This window comes from Peromyscus maniculatus, chromosome 1, assembly GCF_049852395.1.
Source record: "Peromyscus maniculatus bairdii isolate BWxNUB_F1_BW_parent chromosome 1, HU_Pman_BW_mat_3.1, whole genome shotgun sequence".
In the NCBI taxonomy this organism is placed as follows: domain Eukaryota; kingdom Metazoa; phylum Chordata; class Mammalia; order Rodentia; family Cricetidae; genus Peromyscus; species Peromyscus maniculatus.
Genome location: NC_134852.1, coordinates 102,700,749 through 102,727,784, shown reverse-complemented (window position 1 = coordinate 102,727,784; position 27,036 = coordinate 102,700,749). Strand labels below are relative to the sequence as shown.

At 38.5% G+C, this 27,036-nt stretch overlaps 1 protein-coding gene across 22 annotated transcripts in view; it reads right to left on the bottom strand.

Moving 5' to 3' along the window:
- Dlg2 (discs large MAGUK scaffold protein 2) overlaps positions 1-27,036 on the bottom strand; it is a 1,859,766-nt gene that overhangs the window by 661,445 nt on the left and 1,171,285 nt on the right. For 20 of the 22 annotated variants that reach the window (XR_013043174.1, XM_076547134.1, XM_076547135.1 and 17 more), the window contains one exon: positions 15,147-15,200. Coding sequence is in view for 21 of the 22 variants with exons in the window: in XM_076547134.1 (XP_076403249.1) it covers positions 15,147-15,200 (54 nt within the window). In the remaining variant the exon portion in view is untranslated. Of the gene's footprint in view, positions 1-15,146; positions 15,201-16,881; positions 16,999-27,036 lie in introns of those variants that run through there. The other 2 variants (XM_076547159.1, XM_076547152.1) reach the window with 2 other exon arrangements.

Here is a 27,036-nt window from a genome sequence, read left to right as displayed (position 1 = left end):
TTCAGGAGACAACTGTGCAGTAAGATTACAGGGTATAGGAGTACAGGAGAAAGGGCTAGGGGTAAGGGGTGGGGAAGATGGTAAGATCCAATTAAACATAGATAAACATCACACATTCTTTTTTTGCTTATTCTGTTGTTTTTCTTTTTTTATTTTCTTTTTATTTTTTTCCTTTTATTTTAGTTTTACAATACCATTCATTTCTACATATTAGCCACGGATTCCCTTGTTCTCCCCCCTCCTGCCCCCTCCCCTTCTCCCCAGCCCACCCCCCATTCCCACCTCCTCCAGGGCACATTCTAATGCTATGTTGGACACTAAAGGATTTTAGGTGCTTAAATGTGTGTGTGTGTGTGTGTGTGTGTGTGTGTGTGTGTGTGTGTGTGTTTAGGAAGGAACACCAGAGTAAATTTCAAAGGCAACTATGAGAAGCTAGGAGATTAAGAGATGTGGACTAGGGTTTTGGGTAAAAGAAGAAGGTGGGCTGTAGACAAGAGATAGTAGCAAGCCAATGATAGAAGAACTAGTGACCACATTGATGTAGAAACCTAAGCAGAACAAAGTCTGGATGTCTCCTATGGGTCTAATAGGCCTTTCAAAGTTGAAAGGTAAAGGAAAAGGAGAAAGAAGTAAGCAAACAAATGAAAACCTCAAAATTAAAAATATTTTGTGGAACAGAATGAGCAAAAGAAAAATACCAACATGAAGAAACTTGCTAACTAAGCAATGCTTTCTTGTGCTCTGGTTACAATTCACATGTCACTTTCTCCCAGAGATCCCCAGTGAGCTCTCATTCCAAAGGAGCCACATCCTCCACCTCCCAATGAAATGACCACAAAGCTTTGCTTTTTATTGTCTTCAAGAGAACTCATGGTGACAGATTCTCGGCTGTGTGTTACCTGTTCTGACTAGAACTTAATTTGAGGGTGGGTACTTGGTCTTGCTGCTTAAGAATGAACAATACAAGAGACACTCATTATATGAACAAACCAGCACACTTTGGAGAGGCATGGAACCAGCAATGGTGTAGACTGGTTGTCTAGTCACTGAATTAACAATTGGAATTCTAATTCCCAATGAAACAGTATTTAGAGACAGGGCCATTAGGAAATAATTAGATCCTAAGGACAGTACCTTCATTATGGAATTGGTGCCTTTACAAAAGTTACAGAAGAGACCTCTTCTGCTTTTCTTTGTCATGTGAAAACACAGCATGATGATGTCAGTTGCAAACCAGCCCAGAAGCCTCAGCTGAACTCCATCACACTGGCATCCTGGTCTCAGACTTACCAGGCCAGAAGTGTGGCAGAGGCATCTCTGTGATGTGAGCCACAGCCTGTGCTGTTCTGTTTCAGTAGCCACCATAAAACAGATTATAAGGAGCAAAATAATGAATGTGCCAAAGCTTGGTCAGGGGAACCCAGACATTTCATGGATGAGAGGCTGAGCTTTGGCAATGCCCACAAAGACTTCCTCATATGACAGCCAATTTGTGGGGAGGCATCTGAGGACCCGAGAAATCTAACTTCCTATTAACCAATGACATAAACTTTGGAATCTCATCATTTCAAAACATCTTTTAGACTCTTCGGCCCTAAAACAATTGCTTATTCCATGGATATTTTGAGAATAAAATAAAATAGGAGTGATGGAAATATGACTGAGGCCTTTCAACCTATCTATTCCAAATCACTCTCAATTTCTACATGTTATTAGATATGGTGGCGTTATAACCAGTTGGCCTCTTTGGATATTCCAGTAAATATTTCAACTTTCACAAGCAACTTTCTTTTTTAATGCTTGATAATTTCCTCCATGTACTACAACTTCTCCACTTTGTAGCTTTTCAATCGTTTTTCTTTTCTTTTTCTAAGACAGGTTTTCTCTGTGTAGCCCTGGCTGTCCTGGAACTTGCTCTATAGACCAAATTGGCCTCTAACTCAGATCTGCCTGCCTCCGTCTCCTGAGTCCCAGGATTAAAGGTGTGCTCCACCACCACCACAGGACATTTTTTTCCCAATCTTTTCTTGGTGAAGCTTAACCCCAAATGGTGTCTTGCCCAGAGATGTGGGTTCTTTGGAGGGGGTTGAGGGACAGGTAATCAGTAAGGTGAGCAACCTTAGCTGCTTTCATATTCCACCCTTCCCCCATTGCCAAGTAACCCAGATAATTAACTTTTATTGCCACTACTCAGCATCAGTAGAATAAAGCTATTCTTGCTGCATGCCCTCAGTGTCTTCTGTGAGACCTTGGGCAAGATAGTCATTTCTTTGCTTGAGATTTATCACTTTAAAAGTAGAGACTACAATCATATACTTCTAGGGCTTATTGTAGATATTTAAGAGATTAACATAGGGAAAAAGTTTAATGGTTCAAAAGATAACTATTTTTGTTATTCAAACCATTTTGTCACACCCTGAATGAAGTTGCTCGGTTCCTTCTCATACCAGTATTATGAGATAGTTCCACTTTCCCACATTTTATCAAGTAAGAAAGGAAGGCTCGGGGAGCTTAAGTAACTTTGCAAGTTCACACCACTAATGAGGCAGCGGGGCTGCTGCTCAAACTGGAGCCAGTTCTGCCAGACGCCACGTCTGTGCTCTCTACCACAACGACACGATATTTCATCTTAAAGGAGCCAGTCTACTTCAGCATCAAAGAAGCTATGCATTAAATCGAACTATCAAACAAGCCTGAACTACGTAAAAAGGTGGTGAAATAGGTCTGTAGACACAGGCAGCTTAGAGGGTGGGTCATGGGGAAAGCTGCTTGAGGACTTGGGGCTAAGAGGAGCTTGACATTTGACTGTTCTTCATAACATTGGGCCTCAGGATATGACCATGACCTAAAGGTCAAAGCTAGACCTACTTATAGCCGTGATTAAACTTATAGGTTTCTTGTTGTGATGTTGGGAACCTTTAAGCTAAGCTGCTCAAGTTACATCCATGCTTCCCTTTTTAATTAACCCAATTACAACTCATAAATGGTGACTTGTGTCAGAAGAACAACCCTTGGAGGCATGTTTCAGTAACTTGAGCATGTCTGAACACGAGGCTGGTTCTTTGCACAGACAGCTGTGTTAGTAGCACTGAGTCAGTTACTGAGTTAACAGGGGACAATCTTGCTTCATTGCCTGTAAGGGGCACACTCAACAAATCAAGCAGTCTCCCTTGAGCAGCTTTTCAGAATCTCACCCGGTACAGAGGCTGTGAACACAGTTTAAGGATTTATGATCTAGCCCACAATGCAATTACCACAATCTTCCAAAAATAATTAGCAATGCAAGTCCTTCCACAATTTTATAATTCTGAATCAGATGGGAAAGCCTCTTTTCCACCTCTAAGATAGTGATCCTTAACTTCAACCTCACCAAAGAATCAGCCAGGAAGGTTTTTAAAATCTTAAGCCTATGCCCATGCTATACCCAGGCCCACTAAGAGGGAATCTACATTCCATTCCTAGAGTCCCATGTCAGTATTTCTAAAATGCTATGTATCCTTGATTTAAGAGTAGTTCCTTCAACAAGAATATTAAATAAATAAATAGAAAGACAGAAAGAAAGAAAATCCCTAAACTCCATTCTTTGTTGCAGGTCATTTGATAGCTGGATTTGCTATTTCATGTCTTCTATTCCTACATAGACACATCAATAGATTCCTATTCATTGACTCATATTACTGATTACCTGTCCCTCAACCCCCTCTAAAATCCACATCTCTGGGCAAGACACCATTTGGGGCAGCTCACTGAAACCAGGGTTATCAGAACTCATTTCCACTAAAGTGTCCTGTGAATCAGCAAAGTTATTCCCATTAAAGGAAAGCTCATGTTCAGACAAAACTGGAGTTCCTAAATGATAATGGGAGAGAAATCCTTAGCACCAAGGTATGAGACACCTAGAAACCTGAAGGCTTGAAGAGGCTAGGTGAAAGTGCACCACTAAAGCAAACCCCTTTCTCATTTCCCAGAGGATAAGTAGCCATTGTCACCTGCCAAGAGTTGGTTCTTAAAAAATACCAGTTCAAAGCAGTCAAGTTACTGGAATCTTAATAACTTGATAAAATATCCTAAGCTTCAAATTCTATCCCCATGGCCCTTGGGAAAATGTTTTAAGTATTTTTGCCTTTTATTGAAGTCAGTTTTAGAAGGAGTGTTTTAGTTTAATATAAGTAAGATATTCTTAAAAACAAAAGAAGACACAACGCAGTCCAATGCAATTAGGATACTGTTACAAATGAAAGAAGACTCATTTCTCACTTCTCAAATTATTCATATCTTCATTCAAGTCTTCCTTTTACTCCTGTTCTCTTTCTTTCCCTACGGTGTGTTCTTATCCAGTTAACCAGGATCCTCTTTACTTCATTTTCCCTCAAAAGTTCACTTGACAAAGAACAAAACACTCTATAGGGTCACAGTGTGAAGGAGAGGTTGTGAATAAACATGCCAAATTGCAAATTATGCCAACAAATTGGGCACACTACTCTTGGGTGGCTACATGCACCTCTTGTCATGTGATAAAAGAAAATCCACACGTATTACCAGATAATCCATCTTTTCAGAATTGTCTGTCATTTTATTAAAATTGTTCAATTTAAACAGCTGGATATAACTGTGACATATTCAATTCTTATTCATCTCCTACTATGTTTAGAGATCTGGGTTAGATCTGTGTAAAGCCAAGCAAAGCACAATTCTACATGGTAAATATTACATGCTAAGAGCTACTGGTACACAGGGAAAACATGGTAAGTGCTAATTTAGTAGATGAATGACTGGCAAATTTTTATGTGCAAAGCACTTTCAATTATTATTGAATTATTATTGAAGCTTATGACAGTGATTAACTTAAGATTTTTTTTCCTATTAGCACACTGTTAGTGTTTTTGCATCTCCACATAGGCTAACCTATAATAGCTTATTTTCTCATGACTGCAAAAGTACTACTTTGTTTATTATAATGTATAAAATGCAGAAATCAGAAATGATGCAAAACTATAATGAGAAAAGTTCTCATGTTTTCTTCTTGAATCATCATTAGCCTCCTCTGGGCAAAAGCCTGCATAGTTGAAGAACTCTCCTGTCCACACTGTGAGAGTGACAATTCTGGGAAATTCTGCAGTGTTTCTTATTAATTTCCTGCACAGCTCATCCATGAGCTATAGAATCTTAATTGGATTTTCCATTTTTATTTAAATGATGAAATTATGGAATAAATGTTATATCACACAAGTCTCCCATTGTATCTAGAAACAGCTTTTTGCCTAAATTTGAGCTGTTAGAGTATGAAGGAAAATCATGCTTGGGATTTGTCAGAAGTGCCTTCAAAAGGACAAACAGTGCTTATTTCTAATCTTCTCTCACTTGCTTCTTGGAATGTCATACTGGTGGCAGTGCTCATGGACTATATGGACAAGGGCAATGGTCAAGTGTCAAAGTGCAGGAACAGAAGAGGCAGATAGGTCCCTTAAAGCCTTATGGAATAGAATCGGTGTTTTAGATCAAGACAAATCATCCATGAACTGTCAAATGGGAGAGGAATGCATCCCCATCTTACAAGAACACTACTCCTTTGAACTTTGTTAAATAAATTGAGCCTCGGTTCTAAATACTTTATATCATGGAGGATTGTTATTACTATTTCTCCTTACAAATAAGGTAAAAGAGAGAAGTTCATTTGATACTTAGGTAATAGATGCTCAAATTAAAACAATTCAGATTCCCTTATCTTTCTACTAAAGCAGGTATTCTTCCAGGAGTGAAATATTATTGCGTCAAGGAGGAAGAAGGCATTAATGTAGGCCAGAAGAATAGATAAAGGCTCCCTGATAGTGGTGGGAGTTTTATAAGATTATAAAGACAGGAAAGATATTCCAGGCTAATGAATTGGGGTCAAAGACAGCATTAATATGGGAGATATAGGGAGGGCTCAAGGAAAATCTATATCCAGTGCAAGTAGGTGATCAATTGCTGCTCCTTTTGCCTCATTTATTCAACATGCACCAGGGTGCCTGCTACACAGAGGCATATTAGTGAAAAATATATTTATAATAACATGTGAGATGATACTACCAGTGATAGCTCCTCTGCCCAGAAACAGCTTACTTATCCTGTAAGAGCTGCATACAGTTCAAACTTTCCCTAGCTCCATGTAAAATAGCTTCTTTTACCTACTTATCACTCTTCCTTCCCTTCCTTCAACCTTTTCTCTTTATCCTCCCATTTCTTTCTTCTTTCTCCTCCTTCCCTCCATCTACCTATTCATAAAATGTGCTGAGTTATAGAGGTACAAGGATAAAAGATAGCAAGCCATTTTCTCCTGTGCTTATGAAATTGGCCTTCTAGAAAGAAAGATCAGTGGTTAAAGAAACAGAAGGCAATGTGATAACTTTCTTAACAGGTGAAGAACTTGCCATGGAAACTCAAAAAGCAATGTGACTTCTAACCTCCCCTTCCCAGAAGCAGCCTTCTTTTAGATGAAACCTTTAGGATATGTAGGAAGAGGCCAGGCAGATTTAAAGTGTATGCTTCACACCATGCCTAATCAACTTCCTAATTTATTTTTTCTTCAATAGAATATGAGAATTTTTTTAAAAATGGGACCAAATGATTTCAAAAAGCAAAACTAAAGACTGGCTCAAATTAATTCACAATATCTTATATTTATATGTTGTATACATTTAGTATTTTATCTGTTCTCCTTTGTATTCATGGTTTCTTACCTTTGCTTTACTTCCAGTTTAGCTCATCTAGGAGTCCCCATTAAATAGGAAAAGTGCATTGGAAATTGTATTGGAACATCCTTAGATTATGCATCATGTGTGGTAGTTAATAGCATCTCTACTTACAGGTAAGGGGAAAGGTCCCAACCTCAAAAGTTAGGATTCCCTAGCTCTAGGAAGGGCTGTGGATTCTGCAATTCTAATCAGCTTCAGGAGAGCTTGAGAAGTAAATGATGCCATCTGGAAGCTATACAAATATTCCTCAGGATTCTTTCCAATTTTTTCTTTTTATCTTACTCTGTCGGGATAAATGCCTTTGAACCAGAATGTGTCTTTGACCAGGTATAAGGATCATGTGCCTTCATGCTTAGAAAAGGGCCTGCATGACAACGTCTCAACAATGGTCACATTTTGTTTTCCTGTTGTCTCCCACTTGAAGTCTAATGTGGCAATGTAAAATAAAGGCTTTCTTAGTAGATATGTAATCTCATATTGAGAAGCTAGCTCACCACTCTACATAGGGTAGCATGAAGCAAAACAGGGAATTAGATTGATGAATGGGATGACTGGGGCAATTTTATTTTCTTTAAATGTTCACCCAGTTTTGCGATTTATTTGGATTTCACACTAAGGAAATGATAAAAGAGTTACTGAAATTTCATAAAAATATTCAGTAATTATGCACACTGGCCTCTGTTGCTACCTATGAGAACTTTGAAAATTAAGGTCATGAGAACAGCAACCATGTTCTGCATATGAGGTCATCCCACAAGTCCAAAAGAGTGATGAATCTTCATAGCTTTTGAAATAACCCCAAAGTAAAGGAAATAAAACCAACTCACAAAAGTTGGAAGGATATTTTTGTAATGAATTAGGTAGTATAGTTATAGATAACTATTATGTAAGATTATAATTTTACTTTGTTTATGTATATGTGTATGTGCTCATGTGTGTTGTGTGTTGTGTGTGTGTGTGTGTGTGTGTGTGTGTGCCTATGAAGACTAGAACCTGGAGTTAAGGTAGTTGTGAGCAATCAAAAAAACAAACAAACAAACAAAAAAACATGAGTGCTGTGACTAAACTCAGGTCTTTTGGAAAAGCAATAAATGCTCTTAAACATTGAGCCATCTCTTGGGCTTGGTTCCTTGACTTTTGAGAAGTGGCACCACTATCTGATTTACTTATTTGCAGATCTGTCTGTAAAACTGTCTGGAATAATAGACACAATAGATTTGCATTGTTTTTTATTATTTGGTTTTTATTTATTTTATAATGCTTCTTTATTCTTGAGATTGTCATAGATGCATACAATGTAATATGACCATATCAACTCATATTTTCCCCTTCTACCAGGCCTATGAATTGGCTTAACCAACATTCACTTCATCTGTGAATTCTTGGAGCCACTGTTGGAACTACAAATCCAAAACAGCAGGATCTCCACAACACAGGACAAGAACAGGACATCCAAGAGGAGCCCCAGTGAGAGCCCATTATCCATGGCATAGCAGAAGCCAGAGGCCTAGAGCCAGACCAGTGACTCTAGGCAATGAACACTTGCAAGTAAAGATGAGTGGACAAAAGGGTAAACTGTGTGACTCAACAGGCCATACAACAGCTTCCATAGCAAGATTCTCCTCTCTTTAATTATTTTTTATTTTATTTTATTTTATTTTGGGAAGTTGCAAAGGCAGAGGGCAGATGCAAGGAAATGGGGAGTTAAGTGAAATCAGAATGTATGAAATAAAATCCACAAAGAATCAATAAAAGTTAAAAAATAAAGTTAAAAAATAACTACACATGACTTGTAGCTACTTTGAGAAGCCTGTGCCTAGAAGCTAGCATCACATACTATATCCTTGTTAAGTATTTTCAATGTGTTGAATAGACTGGATTCTTTTCCCTATAACAATGTGAATGAATTTAAAAATAAAAAGGTGAAAAATGGGCAGACAGGGCAAGGATAGGGAAAAGTGTGTGATGAAAGGAAAAAGATAAGAGGTCCAAACCAATAATGGGATTCCTGTCTCTCTAATAGTGCTTATTAAGGTTTAATATGCAAACTTCCCATGCTTTTGTTACACAGCTTTCAATTTCATTAGTCGTGCCTGAGACCATAGAGTCCTTCCATCATAAGCTCCCAGGTACTGTTGCTGCTGTTACTAGTTCCCAGAACACACCCTGTATGCAAAACTCAAGATGTGAGTATGCTTGCTGACCAGCAGAACTGCAATTAGTCTTACTTGAAGTACCTATTCCTTCTGTATTCTTGTCACAACAACTCAAGGGTAAGTTACAGGACTATTTTATTTAATCAAAGGCATAGCCTCATAGCACTTTATGGCCATGATCAGTGTTAAACACCTACACGTTAGCTGACTACTCATAAACCCCACTGCAAGGTCAATGTTAAACTAACTTTGTAAAATCTGACACAGAGGCTTAGACGTATAATACAGTGTAAGCCAAACCCAAACAGTATCTGGTGGGCTCAGAACCCCAGGTGTGCATGAAAAGAGCAACATCAGCATTACCTGAGAGTCTGTCAGAAATGCAAACTTCCAGGTTTCGCCTTAGGCCTACTGAACCCAGCCTGCATCTTCCAGTCACTATGTACTTCATGTGCACATTATCATCTGAATAGCACAGTTCTGCTTCACACTTCACCTTCTAGAGTGAGTTGACAAGTTAAAGAGTAAGGGGATCTACTGCTTTTGACACTTGAGAAATGCACTCAAATTGGCTAGATTTGATGCTGGAACAAGTATTGATGGCATTGCCTCTACTGATGAATTTTTTCTTGCCTCATGGGCACAGTTTAGCCAAAATTAAACTGCTTTCTGACAGGTAAGAATTTTTCATCTCTGGATAATATTCCAGATAAAACTATCAACAATGTAAGTTTTAGTAGTGCTCATGAGAAAGTATGAAATAAGAAAACCTGTTTGCTGAAGGATGAATGTGCTAACCTCATAAAATTCTTCCAAAATGCTTTACCATTAGTAATCATTTCTAAGTCAGTTAGAAGAAGTAAATGTATTCTATAAAGCTGTCAATTTAAATGTGAACAGGAGCCTGAATCACAAGGATCTGCTGTTCTACTCAGTGATCTAAATAAATCAATGTCTAAGTGTCCAGGCCCACAACTAAGGACTTGGTTAACTCACAGCTATAATATCATTCGCTCCTAACAGATCTTCCTCTCACCTTCCTACTCTTGGTATCAGGTACATGTGTCACTTATACCTTGGTAACAGACATATCACAATCCCAAACCCATTCTATAGCTACTGAAATGAACCTTACTGCCATCCAATACTAATTTTTATCTGTACCTGAATCCAAAGTATCATTTATTTTCCTCTCATTCACCTCTCTTCCTTTCATTCATATGGTCACACCTTATTTTTCAGCAACTGTTTTACCATCACTGTCTTGGCTTCTGGCCCAGAATCACAGCTTTGTTTTTGTCCAATGGCATGTCTCACTGCCAAGGTTATACTGTCATGATTGTTTTCAAATGACTTTTACATAAGTGATCTTCTTGAGTCAAGTTCAGCAGGTGATCGCTACTAAGGGCCTTCTCATATTTTTGTAATCTAATTCTTCTTTCATCTTTTCTGTTCTCTTCCACTTCTTTCCTCTTCTACTTTCTTGCAAGGCTTTCCCAAAGAACAGACCTATTTTCTCTCCATCATCGCTTCTATTTATTCAAGCTAAGTTTGTACTCATGTATCAGTTGATAGTACTTCAAGGCCATGATATAGTATGCTCATTCACAGTTTAGCAGATAATTACTCATTCCCTACTTTGAGTGCAGTGATGTAATTTATTCTGGATAATGGGTTGTGAGTGGGTTTAACATGAACAGAGTCCCTGCTAGGCTTGCTTTATGGTCCTGTACTGTGGTGGTTTGACCAACACTTATGAATGGCATAGCCAGGGAATTAATCATTCCACCTCCTGTTCCTGCCAATCTGGTACTTCATAGATGAAGTTAGGACAAAATATGTGCAGAAGAAATAGATTCTCACTGTTGTATGCCACTGATCTTATGGCTGCCACACACCAAAAATTACTGTTACATGGGGTTACACTAAATGGTAAGCCAAGTTTGGTATTCACTAGCTGGGGTACAATTACCTATAACATGAGACATTTGCAGTAATTGATCTGTAAATTACTGACTGAGATTGAAAATTCATGATTCTCAAGGCTTCTATTTCCTGTGGTGCATTTCCAGAAAACTACCAGTCCATCAGATGAACACTAGAGGAGCTTGGAGAAATCACAAGACATTCTATAATCTCTTCAATTAATTTTATTTTTAGAAAGCAGACAGGGCCAACATTAAACTCTGACATGCCTATTGAAAGGAAAAAGCAAGTCAGTAAAAAAGAGTACATGACATGCAGGTCGCAGAGAAGTTCCACACACTCTAAACTTCTAAGAACAGAATACCCTTGGTTTTTAGTATAAAAATATGCAACAAAAGAGCATAAGAAAATTGAGTAAAAAGTAGTAATTACAGTTTTGAAATAATAAAAAGATCTCTCTCTCTCTCTCTCTCTCTCTCTCTCTCTCTCTCTCTCTCTCTCTCTCTCTCTCTCTCTCCCCCTCTCACTCCCCCACCTCCTCTGTCCCATTGCGTCTCTTTGAGTGATTTTAATTTTATAGGGAGATTCATACTTTGTACGCAAGGCTGGGCTATACCACATCCCAAATCATACCTGACCTTGATATATGCTGATAATATGTGTGACTAGGCTTTTAATACATACATAAATGAAAACCTCATTAATGGCAGAACTCTAATGTCCCATATCTTCTTGAAAAGTCACCATGTGTCTAAATATTTTTTGTTCCTTTATTAGACACTTGCATAAAAATTTACTTTGACTCTAGACAGCTTTTTTGGCCTGATTACCCTTTGCAAGTATGCTGAGGAACCGTTTCCATCAGAAACATTCATATCTCCAAATCAAATTTACTCATCAGCAAAATTAGTACATGCACGTATATCGAAATTATTTTTGAGGAGAACATCAAAATACAAGCCGAAACTTGTCATTCAGGTAATATTTTTAAGAAGGAAATGTTCTTATGCAACATGACTAAAATACCCTGGAGAACTCTAAATTCATTTTTTCATTAAATAGAGCTGAAATTATGTGAACAAGTAGAACATGGGAAAGAAAGAAGGAAACAAAGCATCGAACACTGGGGAATGAAAAAATAGAAAATAGACTGTGAAAGGAACAGTGATTTGTTCAAGGTTATGTACCAAGTGAGTCAGCGAAAAAGGGCAGGGTGAGCCTATATCAAGAACCAAAGAGATCCACAGAACTGGCTGCACACTAAACCTGCCATTTTCAGTGGACATCACATATACATTCATTCTATCTGGAAGAAGATATTCATACTTATAAAATTCTCCCAGAATTTAGCCAAGTGTTACTCTATAAATCTGTATTTTTAAAAAGGCACATACATTGTTACCAATTAGAAATCAAACAACCACAATTTTATTTTCATATATAAAACCTGATTTAATTTTCTTAACATTATCTGAGGTATGTACTATAATTTATGTCTTATGGATTTATATATCTCCAAAAAGATTAAATGGGTTGCTTAGGAATGTACCACCATGGAAATTGGTATGTTTTCACCATTCTGAGCTGTTCAGCACACTTCACCATAGGCCTTACACTTAAGACATCAAAAAGAGGTTTGTACATAGGGCAGAAAAATGTGATTAAACAGAAAACGAAAGCTTTGGGAATAATCAAAGTTAGGCACCAAGCTGACATTTAAAAGAATCCAAACAACTGGACTAATTCATTATATGTGGCTGCTTTTACTAGCTAATCGATTGGGATATCAGTTGAGCATGTCTGTATAAGATTTTGATTTAGATCCTATTGATAAGCCATTTTCACATGCCAGCACCTCACAGTGAAGCCATGCGAACCCTAACAGAAAGCTCTGGAAAATTATTGATTCACTACAAAAAATAGTCGCATTTGCCAAACCAAGCCTCTGTGGCCCATGTCTACCTCTACAAAGCACAGTATCTGTGTTAGTGTCAGCTGTCAACTTGAAGCAGCCTAGAGTCATCGGAAGGAGTCTCAAATGGGGGAATGCCCAGATCAGACTGTCCTATAGCCAGGTCTGTGGGGGAATTGTCTCCACTGGTGATTGATGTGGAAGGGCTCAGCCTGGGCAGACGGACCCAGGCTGTTAAGGAAAGCTAGCTGAGCATGAACTGAGGAAGGAATGAAAGCCAACAGCACTCCTCCACGGTTTCTGACTCAAGCTCCCGATTTGACTTCCTACCTGTCCTGAATTCTCAATGATAGATTCTGACCATCATTGTGTAAGCCAAATAAACGTATCCCTCCCCATCTTGCCTGTGCTAATTGTTTTATGCTAGCAACAGAAAGGTGGCTAGAGCACACTACTTTTCTGTGCTGTCAAATGTTTTATGCCAAACAGATTTGTTTAGGATATTGAATTCCTTCATATATGGATCCCGAAGAAAGTCAGAATTTCTGTGGCAAGCTTTCCCTATCAAATCCCCATGCAGTAATGGGGTATATAAGCAAGCTTTGTTCTTAAGTTGAGAGGCTTACTATAAGAGAGGGAAGGAGAGAAGAAATACAAGGAACATCCAGATAGGAGCTGAAAAGCCTGTAAGCAATAGTAATGGTATTTAGGTTTCTTTATTGCCCAGCTTATTGCACAGAACACTTCAGAGAGTTACTGAACCTCCTTAAGACTCTATTTCCCAATTTTTAAAATATAAAAATGAATAGAATATACTTCATTGGATAGGAGAACTAAATTATATGCGTTTGTTAACTACTTAAAACAATGTTAGGCATTCAGAGAGAAGGTAGAAGGAATGATAAGAAATATAGCAGACCCCAAGGGACTTCAAGATATTACTTTGTAGCTTCTACAGAGCCCTTAACTTTCCAAGACCAGTTGATTCAAGCCAGAGTTGAACCACATTTCCTCTCTGACCCTTAACTATTCTTGTTTGGGAAGATTTAAGATATTCTAGTGCAAAACTTCAGGTGATTCAGCAGTAAGCTGAGACTGCAGTTATTTCTGTCCTAACTCTGTGTCCCAGTTTAGTCTGGTGTTCTGTAATCAAGTCCCAGCATTGCACCCCAGTTCTGCTGTGGTGCTCCCTTGTGTCTAAGGACTGGTTTGCGGTTTGCAGAGACTGTTTGGGACCTCCAGCTACATGAGGTTGGTATTTTCCAAAAGGCAGCCTATGAATGAGTATCACTTTGTTTGCAATTTTCTCTTCAAACTTTGGAAAGTATTAATAGCTGTCACTAGGAATTGAAAATATTTATATAAAGATGTAAATTTCCAACATCTCTTGCAAAATGACATGATTTGGCAAAACGGCCCCATGTTGCTGCTGTCCTCTTTAGAGGGCCATGTGCTTTATATTTCCTACAATCCCCTATTTGATTTGTGTCTGGGATTTGCTTGGTGCCTCTAGGCATGTGGGATTTGGACTCTAAGTCTGAGAACATCTGGTGAGTAGCAAGTACCTTCTTTGGGCCAATTCTAAGTACTTCTACATGCTTTACACACTTAAAGGCCAGAAATCTGTTCTTGTTATTTATTCCACTGGCCCCTCTTTCCTACTCCACACCTTGTCTGTGGGATATGTGGTTATCTTTTGGTCCCTGGTCACCATCATCTACCCATCAACGAGCTCAAAGTACTCACAGAAAATTCAAAATCATGTCAATCATCCTCCCACACTGAGCCTATTTCCAGTCTCTAGATCTAGAATTTGTCCTTAAAATATTTGGCCACCATAGTGGTTATGTTCCAACGTTCCAGGCTATTAGTCTACCCCCATCCTTATATTTCATGCTCATGGCTACTCTTACTATTTCATACTCCACATTTTCACAAATCTGCATATTTTATTATATGGAAAATTTATCTGTAATATTTTCCCTCCAGTTTTTATCAGGAGTCCCAAATAATCTATCAAATATTTATTCATTAACTAGGTTCCAGGTTCTGCAATAGAAATTGATCTGAATGTTTGTTTAGCCAGAAACACAATGATGTTTACCACGTCTGCTACCAGCATTTCAATTACTTTCAAGCGAAGCACCTCACAAACAGTATTTTAACAGTCTGGTCTATGCTTTTTTTCCCTCATGACTGGCCACTCTGCTTTACGAAATACAAAGGAAAAAGAGAAACATTTGTATGACTAAGACAAGGTTCAGGAAATATCAAAACAAAACTCACACAACTAATTATGTACATCATTTTATCATATTATTTGGATTGGATAGAACTAATTTCACAGTGACTGTTAAAATCAGCTAATTGAGTACTACCAGACTTTTAAAATAAAGTCTTAATGAAAATGGTACTTACATAAGGAATAGTGTCCAAAGTATCTGTGTTGACAATTATAGGAGCAGGGCTAGCCTGGAGAAAAGAAATAAAAAAAATTAAGTAACCAATAATCTGTTCAGAGACCAATTCTGTTATTGTATTTTACAAAGATACCCACAAGCATTTCCTGAGGCCTGGTACCTGCTCTGAGCAGATTTTGGAGGCTGAAATAGGAAGGTTGAGTTTCCATACATCCTCTCACATTACCTATTTGTAATGCTTAATAAAGTAAATTAAGCATTTATAGAAATCACATCAATTTTCCCTTTAATTGTACACAACAGTAATAGGGTTTGTGCTCAACAAGAGGTAGGGATTTCTCTTAAATTGGGTAGAAGTTAAAATGTGTGCCATTTCTTTATAAAATGAGTTTGCTAAAGAAATTTGATTTTTCTCTCAAGTAAGCACAATCAAATTTCAGCTAATATTTAAACCAGCATATGACAGTGTACTTACCTAATGCAATAAAGGTTCACTTACAAATATTTATCTAGTACATATGTTATATCATCTTTTACATTTATGTATCTATGATCATGAACATTAGACAAGAAAATGAAAAATCAGAGATTCCAGAAAATCATATTTGATGTGGTAAGCTTCCTTTTTCAAAAAGATTTGTGCAGTTTCCAGTAATTTCCTGTAAATTTAAAGGGAACCTGTGGAAGACTGATATAGGAGTGCTACAGGACCACGCACTGGAAAATAAGAGATGGCCATCTATTTGCATCAACAATCTGACTTCATGAATATTGAATAGACCTATCTTTATTTTCAAGTTCCTACAATTGTCACATCAACCTTTCCTTCATTCCCCAGAAGATCTTTAAAATCCATCCCAAATTACAGATTTCATTTAGATAGGGGAAATACTCTCATCATGATTAATTGAGAGCTGTCCTATGCGATGCAGTGTCTTGGCAAGTGCTCAACTTTTGGGACATTTCATTAACTCTGTCCTCTGGAGTTAACAGAGTTAACAGCATTTTAATGTCAGTCTGTGCCAGTGGAATCCTAATCCAAAGACTAATGGAATTGCATTAGGCTTTATGTATCAAAATTCTATTGCTTAACTTAAAACTCCAGGAATAACAAACATGAATTTGATGTACATATTTACATAGCAGGTCAGCTGGATACTCATGGTGTGTTATTAATTATCAGTAAGTATCTTGCAGGTGAATAGAGACTTTGGAGAAAGGTAGATCACATATATGCAAACCTAAAAATACCATCTGTAAAAAGCTTTTTGGTATGGGGAACAGCTTTTGAGTCAGAAGACATGGGTTCAAAGTTGGTTCCCCAACTTTCCAACTAAGTGATTTGGGGGTTACACAACTTCTTGGATTGTAACCCTGTCTTAAGAATCTCTGGCTCATTTATCTCTGTGGAGTGAAAATAATAGTGATCACATTAGAAAATGTTAAAGATCAAATGAGGATATGAGTTTGAATGCACCTTATAAACTACATTTCATGATTAATGCCAAATATTTCTAAGTGTTCCTAATGATAGAGTACTATAAATACACACATTACACCATATTTGATGGTTAGTAATCTCCTCAGAGTTCAGAGATCTCAGTGCTATGCTAGCTTGTAGTAATAACAATGTCACTGTTTATTAAAGGTATATATATATATATATATATATATATATATATATATATATATACAGATAACACATTCACATTTAATTCCCCAGAAAGCCATACCTCCATACTTATAAGGCATTATTACTACTATATCCATGTAAAGATGAGAACACTGGAGTTACAGAAAAATGAGAACTGAAATGTAAACATTGGCTTTTTAGGGTACCAAAAACCACTGTTTCCCCCACTAAGCAGCTACAGAATCCTGGCACTTTGGTGACTCTATCACAATGCATCTAAGATCTCTATTCTAGAGCATCACAGAAGAACCAGACAAAGCAAAGACCACTTTGGATGAAGAGATGTCTCACGGTATTGCAGACTAGATATTGAAAGCAAGCTGATGAAACATCTATGCTTTTTATTTGGTCCCTATGACCCACAAAAGAGCCCGTGTCTCATATCTTTAAGGCAATTGAAAACTGCCAATCTATCATAGCTGGTCTTTGTTATCAAGCATGGAATTGATCACTAAATTTACATCGAATAAATCTGAGGCTTTTATTTAAACTTTTTTTCTTATAGGTTATATTTTATGATATATGAATGCATTTAAGAACCATTTCCTATGCAGAGTTATATATAACTTTCTGCTTATGCTATTTCTATTTCCCATATGTAAATTTGGTCTTTGCAACAAGATTCCATATGTAAAAATGAACAAAGATTATATATGTCTCTAGAACTCTCTATTTGAATTGTATATACAAAAGAAAACAAGAATTTTATTATGATTATTATTAATTGTGCAGTGCTGAGTATCAAAACCATGGTTTTGTCCATGTTCTCTACCATTAGGCTATTTACCCAGCCCTACTTAGAAATCACTGACTAAATGCAACTATAAAGTATATATGAGGGCTCAAAGAAAAACATTATATATTGTATAGGTCTTTATAAACTTTACCAAACATTTCCAAGATACTTGTCTGCCCCCATGCTAATATCTGAGTTACTCATATAAGATTTGTTAATTCTGACTTCTGTTTCCCAGTTGGCTTTTGCAAGGATCAGAAGTCAGGCCTGGATTGGTCTGGTTGGGTTTCTGAGTTTTAGCAATCAGTTCCCTGGTTGCTTTGATGGTTCCCTCTAAGTTTCTTCTCCACACTGCCCTATATATAAACCCTTGTTTCATAGTAGATCTCCTCTTTAATTGAACCCATCAGTCAAACTGGTGACTCAACACACTCCAGCCTCCCTTTCCCATATGCTTATTCCCATCCACTGGAAGGAGACCCATAACAAATTTGGGAAGAGAGAAATAATTTCCTTTTCATCTGCAGCTTTAAGGCTTGTGTTTGTCTAAACCTAGGCAGGCATTTTGAAACTTTAAAGGATTAAGAAAAACAGCCTTTCCTGGGTGACCCTAACAGTGAAGGGCAAGTGGTTTTCCCTTGACTTTGCATTCTCTTGTATATGGAGAAAGCCAGTTTACTGCAGGAAAAAATGAAGCTAATCACAGAGAATCAAGAAGCAGGTGGAGAGAACACTGCTAAAATGTCAATTATTAGATCAAGTGATTCATCCATTGCTGCGTCCTTTCTGTCTTTGTGATTCATAGCCTACCTGAGCATTCCAAGCTAATAGTGGCCACTTTGCCTTGGCCAGTAAAAGAATGACTTCTGGGCTTGCCATTAAGAGAATCACATTAATAAGGAAGTCCACACAGTGAAGGTATACTTTGCAGAGTTCATGATTGTCTTTGTCAGGGTTTATCATTGCTGTAATAAAACACCATGATCAAGGAAACTTGGGGAGGAAAGGGTTTATTTGACATACACTTCCACATCCCTGTTCATCACTGAAGGAAGTCGAGACAGGAGCTCAAACAGGGCCAGAACCTGGAAGCAGGAGCTGATGCAGAGGCTATGGAGGATTGTTGCTCACTCATTTGTTCCTCATGGCTTATTCAGTTTGCTTTCTTATAGAACACAAGACCACCAACCCAGGGGTAGCCCAACCAATCATGGATTGGTCCCTCCCAGATCACTCACTAATTAAGAAAATGCTCTACATGCTTGCCTATAGCATGATTTCATGGAGGCATTTTCTCAACTGAAGCTTTGTCATCTCCAGTGACTCTAGCTTGTGTCAAGTTGACATAAAACTAGCTAGCACAATGATGCTCACCCTTGATGCTGTCTACTTTTGGAAACTGCCAGTTCTGTGAAATATTTCTGATATAAGTAAGCAGGTTGTGTCAGACCACTTACAGTGAAGAAGTCTTCTCAAACGAGGTTTTAGTAGGGAGTACAGTTTCTGGAAAGCATGCTGGGTATCAGGAAGCTCATTCCCAGAAGTGCAGGATGAACAAGGTCAAAGACTGAACCCAGGCCCATTTCTGAAATTTTAAGGAGCAGCATAGGAAAACAGAAGAACCAACTAGTTCATCAACCAGACTGCATGCCATGACCAGTAAGATTGCAGCATGAGGAATGGAAGAAGCATTCCAGCCTAGCCAGAGCATGAAAATGGAAGGCAAGCAGTTGCCAAGTTAAGAAGGAGGTAAAATATGTCTGGAACAGTATATAAACTGCTTTTAGGGCCTGGCATCTTGATTGTCTTCTCATTCTTTCAGGACAAGGGCATAGTCCCTAAAATGACCTTAATATAAGCCATGGTGTCATAACTTGAAACCAAATGGAAGCCACTGATGTGTGTGTGTGTGTGTGTGTGTGTGTGTGTGTGTGTGTGTGTGTGAGAGAGAGAGAGAGAGAGAGAGAGAGAGACAGACAGAGACAGAGACAGAGAGACATTTCCCTGAAAATTATCAATCTCTGAACTTCAAGCTATCCATCAGCTGGCTTTCACTGGCTGCTGGTAGATATCCTATTAGCTAACCTTTAGCTTCATGATCTGTAGAAGCTGCCAGGAGGATCAGCCCCATTTGGATTATAGCTTGATTCTGGCCAGGAGAGGAGCACATTGGGGTTATCTATCTGTACATTCTGTTGGGTCTGAAATAAGACCTCAGTATTAAGAAGTGGATTGGATATGCCAAGGACTGATAGCCAAGATGGTTGTGTTTTGTGTCAGCTTTTTCCTCACAACCTCCATTAAGCTGGCCTATATGGAAACAAGAATGGTTTGAAAAAGATAAATCTTCTCTTTTTTTTTCTTCCTAAATTGCACTCATGTTCTCTTTTGAAATGAAAACTTTCTCTTCCTTCTCCTTATTTCCCACAGTTTGCTAGGCTGTATCCCCATATCCTTGGACAGTCTCAGGCTTCTATGCCTGGTTGAAGGAAGTACTTGGAACCTATAATTACCATCAGTTGAAGACTTCCAAGACCACCACTCAGTCACATCTAGATTCCTGCCCTTTAAAAGATGGTGGCTAACAATTACACATTCACTAATGTGGCACCTAGTTCATATAAATCAGCTTTTTAAATCACCATGTAATACTATGAGAGAGGAACAACTTGCTGTAATTTACATGTGGGGGAAAAAGAGGACTTTAAGTTGAGATAAGGAATGTTTATTTTCTTTTTTTCTTAATTTTCTTATTTATTTATTCTACTTTTTTATTTTGGCATTTATTCTTCTTTCATATATTACATCCTGACCACAGTTTCCCTTCTTTCCACTCATCCCAATCCCTCCCCACCTCCTCTTTTTCCTAGTTGACTCCTCCTTCATTTCCCTTTAGAAAAGAGCAGGCCTCCCAGCGATATCAATCAAACATGGCACAACAAGTTAAAATAAGGCTTGGCACATACCCTCATATCAAGGCTGAATGAGGCAACCCTGTAGGAGAAAAAGGGTGCCAAGAGCAGGCAAAAGAGTCAGAGATAACCCCAACTCCCATAGTTAGGAGTCCCTCAAGAACACTACGTTACACCACCATAAACTATATGCAGAGCACCTAGCTCAGGCCCATTCAGGCTCCCTAATTGTTGCTTCAGTCTCTGTGAGCCCCTATGATTCTTGATAAATTGATTCTATGGGCACTGTTCTTGTGGTGTCCTTGACCTCTCTGGCTCCTGAAATTCCTCTTCTTCTTCCACAGGGTTCTCTGAGCTCTGCCTAATGTTTGACTGTGGGTCTTTGCATCTGCTCCCATCAATTGCTGGATGAACCCTCTCTGATGATGATTGGGCTAGACTCTGGTCTATGATTATAGCAGAATATTATTAGGAATCATTTCACTGACTTTTTTGTTGTCACTGGCCAGTCATGTTTGGTTCTATCCAAGGTCTCTGGGGTGTTCAGCCTCTGGTTCCTGGCTATCCAGGCAGTGTCAGGCATGGAATCCCCCTCATGGTGTGGGCCTCAAGTTGAACTAGTCATTAGTAGGCCACTCCCATAGTTCTGTGCCACATTTACCCACCAGCACATCTTGAAGGCAGGACAAATTGTAGGTAGTAGTTTTTGTAGCTGGGTTGGTGCCTCAGTTCCACTAAAGGAAGCCTTGCCTGGTTGTAGGAGATGGATAATTCAGGCTCCATATTCCCCATTTCTAGGAGTCTTCACTAGGGACACTCTCATAGATTTCAAGGAGTTTCCATTGCATTGGTTTTTCTTATCACCTGCCCCCAATTCCTCCAATTCCAGTCATCTCTCCCACTATTCTCTCCTGCCACCCCTCCCCACAACCTGGTCCCTCATGTTCTCATCTCTACTCACCCCCAGTCTACCCAAAAAAATCTATGATATTTCCCCTTCCCAGGGAGATCCATGGAATTTTCTTTAATTTTACAAATAGGATAGTAATATAGAAAAGTGACATGCTTTAGATCTCATAATTACTTAAAATTAAGAACTGATGCTACAATAATAACAATTGTAGTGATAGAAGTATTAAGTCTTTGGTGAGATATTACTATGTGTTAGTGGTGAAGATACTTGAAGATAAACCAATGCACTTAATTTTTGTGGTATTAAAAGAAATTACATTGTCATCACTGAAAAGAAACAGAAAAGTAAGGAAGGCAGAGGGTTGGAAGGGAGGACAGGGAACTGGAAGGGAAGGAAAGGGGAGTCAGGGGACATGAAGGGGAGGAGCAGAGGGGACCAGAAGGGAAGGGAAGATGGAGTAAGGGAAAGGGGAGGGGAGAGGAGAGAGGTGTGGGTGAGGTCAGGGAGAAAAGCAGGAAAGGAAAGAGGCTGAAGTTGACTAATTTGCTTAAGGTCATAAATCTAAGGAGAGCCATGAAAGGTTTCCATTCATGTCTTTCCTGCATCGGAACCCAGGTGCAAATCTATTTGCTCATTGATCTGTTGAACTTCAGATAAGCAGACTGAAATTACTCCTCTTTCCCGTTCTCTCTTCCTTTCTTTTCTTTTTCTCTTCATCTTCTTTCTTGGCCTGGAAAGTTAGGAGTTTCTCTTTCATACTCTAAAGAGAAGTTTCTCTTCATACTGACTGAGATTCAATTTCCCAATTCTCACAAGGTTTCTAGGTCCCCTAATCTATTGCAAACCTCTGTTTTAAAAATGGGACAATGCTATTTTCTAGTTAACCTATTTCTCAAGAAGTGAGGTAAAAAAATACATGTGAAGCCAAATAGAGCCCTATAAATAGAAGGTTATGTTGTCACTGGATTTAGCTTTTGCTTTTTCAAATATTGTAGCCTCATCTTCTCCACAATACCAACCAGGTAGGTGTAGTGCCATCCAACCCAGCTGTAAGTCATCACTACTAAATTCACCAGTGGGTTCTTGTCACCTGATCAGTGCTCATCCTGAAGTGATGGGAACATGCACCTCACAGCAAAGGAAACTGAGGCAGGGAGAGCGGGTAAGAGAGCACCATGGGTGCCTATGGGCTTAGCCAGCTGGACTTCACTATAGGCTAATGGCTGAAGAGGCCAAGATCATGGATGCCATCCCTAATTCTGAAAAACCTAGATGGTAACCTACCTTGTTTGCCAACAGCCTAGTTTAAAAAATAGGAAGTTTGATTAGCAGATGCATGTTTTTCACTTGAACAAATTCAACTTTGAAGCAACTCCCCTTGAGTCCCCCATTTATTACTTAACTTATTTCTTCATTCATTCATTCATTTGTTTTTTGAAGGCAGGTTTTTGGTATATAGACCAGGGCGTCCTGAAGCTCATGATTCTCAGGGCTTATATTTCTGAGTGCAATGAACTTTTTTAATGATAAAAAAGAACAGCATAGAGGGAGACATCATAGGAATAGAGAGAAACCTGGTGCTAGAGAAGTTCCCAGGAATCCACAAGGATGACCTCAGCTTAGACTACTAGCAATAGTGGAGAAGATGCCTTAACTGGCTTGCCCCAGTAATCAGATCAGTGAATACCCTAACTGTCATCATAGAGCCTTTCTCCAGTAACTGATGGAAGCAGGTGCAGAGATCCACAGCCAAACACCAGGCCAAGCTCCAGGAGTCCAGTCAAAGACAGAGAAAAGGAATTCTACGAGAAAGGGGCATCAAAATCATGATGGGGAAACTTACAGAGACAATCAAACCAAACAGTGGGAACTCATGAAATTTAGACCAACACCTCTGGAGCCTCCATGGGACTGGACTAGGCCTTCTGTGTAAGCGAGACAGTTGTGTAGCGTGATCTGCTTAAGGGGCCCCCTGCCAGTAGGATCAGGATCCATCCCTGGTACATGAGCTGGCTTTTTGGAGCCCACTACCTGTGGCAGGACACCTTGCACAGCCTTGATGCAGGGGGAGGGGCTTGGACCTGCCTCTACTGAATGTACCAGGCTCTGTTGACTCCCCATGGGAGGCCTTACTTTCTTATAGGAGGGAATGGGGAGGGGGAAGGCAGAAGGAGCAGGAGGAGGGAAGAGGGGGATCTGTGATTGGTACGTAAAATGAATAATAAAATTTCTTAATTAAAAAATAAATAAAAGAATCAATAAAATGAAAAACAGAACATCATTCTATCCTAATTGATAAGAAAAAAACAGTATGAAGTAACTTCTCTAGAGTTCGGCTGGAAAAAGAAAGATGCCAAACCTATCAACCTTTCTTCCATAAAAGTAACTCTTAGCCATTCATTCTGCAGAACTTATTTCATTACCCTGTAAAAAGACTGGATGAGTAGACAAAAATCTGTTCTATTCAGCAAATTTTCCTCATTAATACCATCATAGTACTCCAGACTGTTGGATTAAAATTTTTCCATCACCACTTAATCCTCTAACACAACGACCCCCAAACTTTGGGTATAGCTCAGTGATGAAGTATTTACCTAGCATATGTGAAACCCTGGCTTAGATCTCCAACACCATAATGAAACAAGATACAAGAAATGTAATGCTTTGCACAAAATTTATGATATTCTAAAGACCTTAGTTAGGCTAAGTTAATCACCCCTTTCTGCCTGGTGTAGAAAACATGGCATATCCTGGAGATGAGACACAGAAAGAAAGGACCAGGGAATCAAACAATTTTCTTTATGTTTTCACTAGATTCAGTATCACTTAGATCAAAAGGTAGAAACTGTTTAGACTGTTAGCTATGGAGACCCCAGACCCTGCACTGTCTCCTTGTTCTTCCTTTTGTTTAGTACACAAGATAAAATAAATGACTCATGAAAAGCTGGCCTACAGATCAATACCAAACCCAAATTGATAATTATTTCAAATACCAATATCATGTTTCATATCATATGTAAAGTGTTCATACATATTTGATAATTAAATTCCCACAGGAAGAAAGAAGAGCCAAAATATTGATTGACCAAGTTCCCACTGTGCCAGGCAGAAAAGCAAGATTTTATATTGTGTATTATTTCTTATTCCTTATATAACTTCAAGGGGTGGGGGAATGACAGGGTTTTCTCTTGTCTACAGATAAAGAAACAGAAGGTGAGGATGATTCAGTGAATATGTCAAATTTAGATATCTAGAGTGAATCAAAGCTAGATCTCAAACCCAAGTCTCCTGATTTTTAACCTCCCTGCTCTTTGCCATTCACCCACAATATTTCAAATTCCCAAATCACAGTGAGAAAGAACATATCTACTTACATACTTACATAATTTACATAAATGCTCTCTGAAGATGCATTTATGTAAATGGAAAAATGGAACCACTCACTCAAACCTCAGAAGTGTTTCAATCAGCGTGGCCCCTGCCACAATAACCATAGCTTCTGAAGTCACTGATTCATTCTACTTGGTGCTATTCTAGAAGCCATCTATGGTGTGGATACCGTAAGTTCACCAAGAGCTATAAATTTTGTGGTTATGTTGTCCAGATTGCCTTTCCTCTTATTCTTTTCTTCTACAGTGCCAGGAGTTACTCCTACAAGAACATATTTGTTCATGCCTACACATCACCTTTGCTTTTATGTCTTCCTTTTCCCACACTCTGAATTAGTTGTGTATAAATCCAACCAAATTCTATATCCCAGAAGAATAATCTAATATCCACAGTCCTCCTTCAACTTCTCCCTTTTGGCATATCAAGACTAACCAACCTCACAAACACTTTAAAAGCCCTCACTACTTGTCTGATCTTGGTTCACACTAGGTTATAAATATTTATGAAACAAATTATATGAAAGTATCATGACCTAGAATTCTCAAAGAGCAGTTCTGTACTAGTTTGCTATTAGATACTGTAAAAACAAAACAAAACAAAAACAAAACAAACAAACAAAAAAACACCATGACTAAAAGAAATTTGGGGAGGAAAGGGTTTATTTCATCCTAAAAGTTAGAGTCCATTGTTGAAGGAAGCAAAGGCAGGAGCTCAATCCAAGGTAATGAGTCAGAGATCAGAAAGCAATGCTGCTTTCTGTTGGCCCCAGGCTCATAATCAACTACCTTTCTTACTGGCTGGGCCCTATGTAAATTAACACTCATCAAGAAAATGCTCTATAGACATGCCCAATCTGATGCAGGCACTTCTTCAAATGAAGTTACCTCTTCCCAGGTATGTCCAGTTGATTACCAAGATCACCTACCACCAATCTTTCTGCTTAATAGGTTTTGATGGTGTTTGTTCATATATGATGCTCATAATTAATTTCTTAGCATATTTTTAATTCTTTGGGTGGGTAAACTCCTTCATTCACTATATTTCATTATCATCCTATTCACCGAAAGTGATTGTTAATTGGCTTTTCATTATATGGAACTAGAATAAAAATAAGATTTATTATTTAGCCCCTACGACAACAGAATTAGTGAAATAGGAAGAATGGGCAATGTCTTCCTTCTGTGAAAAGCTGTTGTACTGCACTGATCGAATCCCTACTGAACTATTCTAAACTGTGTAATATCCATCAAGGGGAAGTCTCAGCAGAAACACCCTAATTCCAACCATATGCTCAGTAGGGCTCACTTTGTCTGACTCCCATTACCACCTGAAGAATTATGTCCTCTAGCTATGTTCTGTCTGTAGATGAGATAGGTGAGATACTGGCCTCTAACACAACTTTCCCAAGGCCACTACACTAATAACTAGTGGAGGTGAAGATTACTCATCTTGACTCAAAATCCATTATCTTCCACTCAAACTGCTTTGCTCAGAATACAGTAGGCAGCTGCTAGCAGCACTGTTTGCTCAAAGTTATGATCCCACCACACATTACATAAGAAATGACAGATTTTGGAGGAAATCTGTAATTTGGAAAGAAGCTGGGGTTTCAAAAATCTTGGAAGAAGCAGGCTGACACCTATAGCACTTTTCAACCTAAGATCCAACTCAAACTACACACTCCTTTCATATCTCATGATTTATCTTAACAATGAATGCATGCTTTCCCTATTTTACTCCATAAATACCTGTTCTCGATACAAAAGTATTTCAAGGTATTTATAATGGAGTCAACTTGATATCTCCAGTAGTTCTTCCCTGGATATCCAAAGTCAAATACTCTCTACTTAGGAATGACCATGGTGAAGGTAAGGAATTATGTCCCTAGTATAAAGGTGACAAGAACCAGGGTGTGGATATACCAACTTTGCAACCAACAACTTTCATAACTCAGAATAAAAAGGTAATTCAGGAAACCTCTGAATTTATTTCTCTAGTTGAAGAATGAAACGTACAGTGGGTGACCTCTAAGAGTGCATCTCATCAAGGATGTGATTTCACTCATCATAAATTTTACCCTATTGGGAAGCACTGGGGAGTGGAGGGGACCTGGCATAGGATGCACAATTCTTCCTGCAAGAAAATGACTTCTTGCTCTGCTATTATCATCTTTCCACATTGGTTTTAAGAAAGACAAGCTAAAATGAAAGACAAATATTTAATGAGATAGGGTGAATGATATAA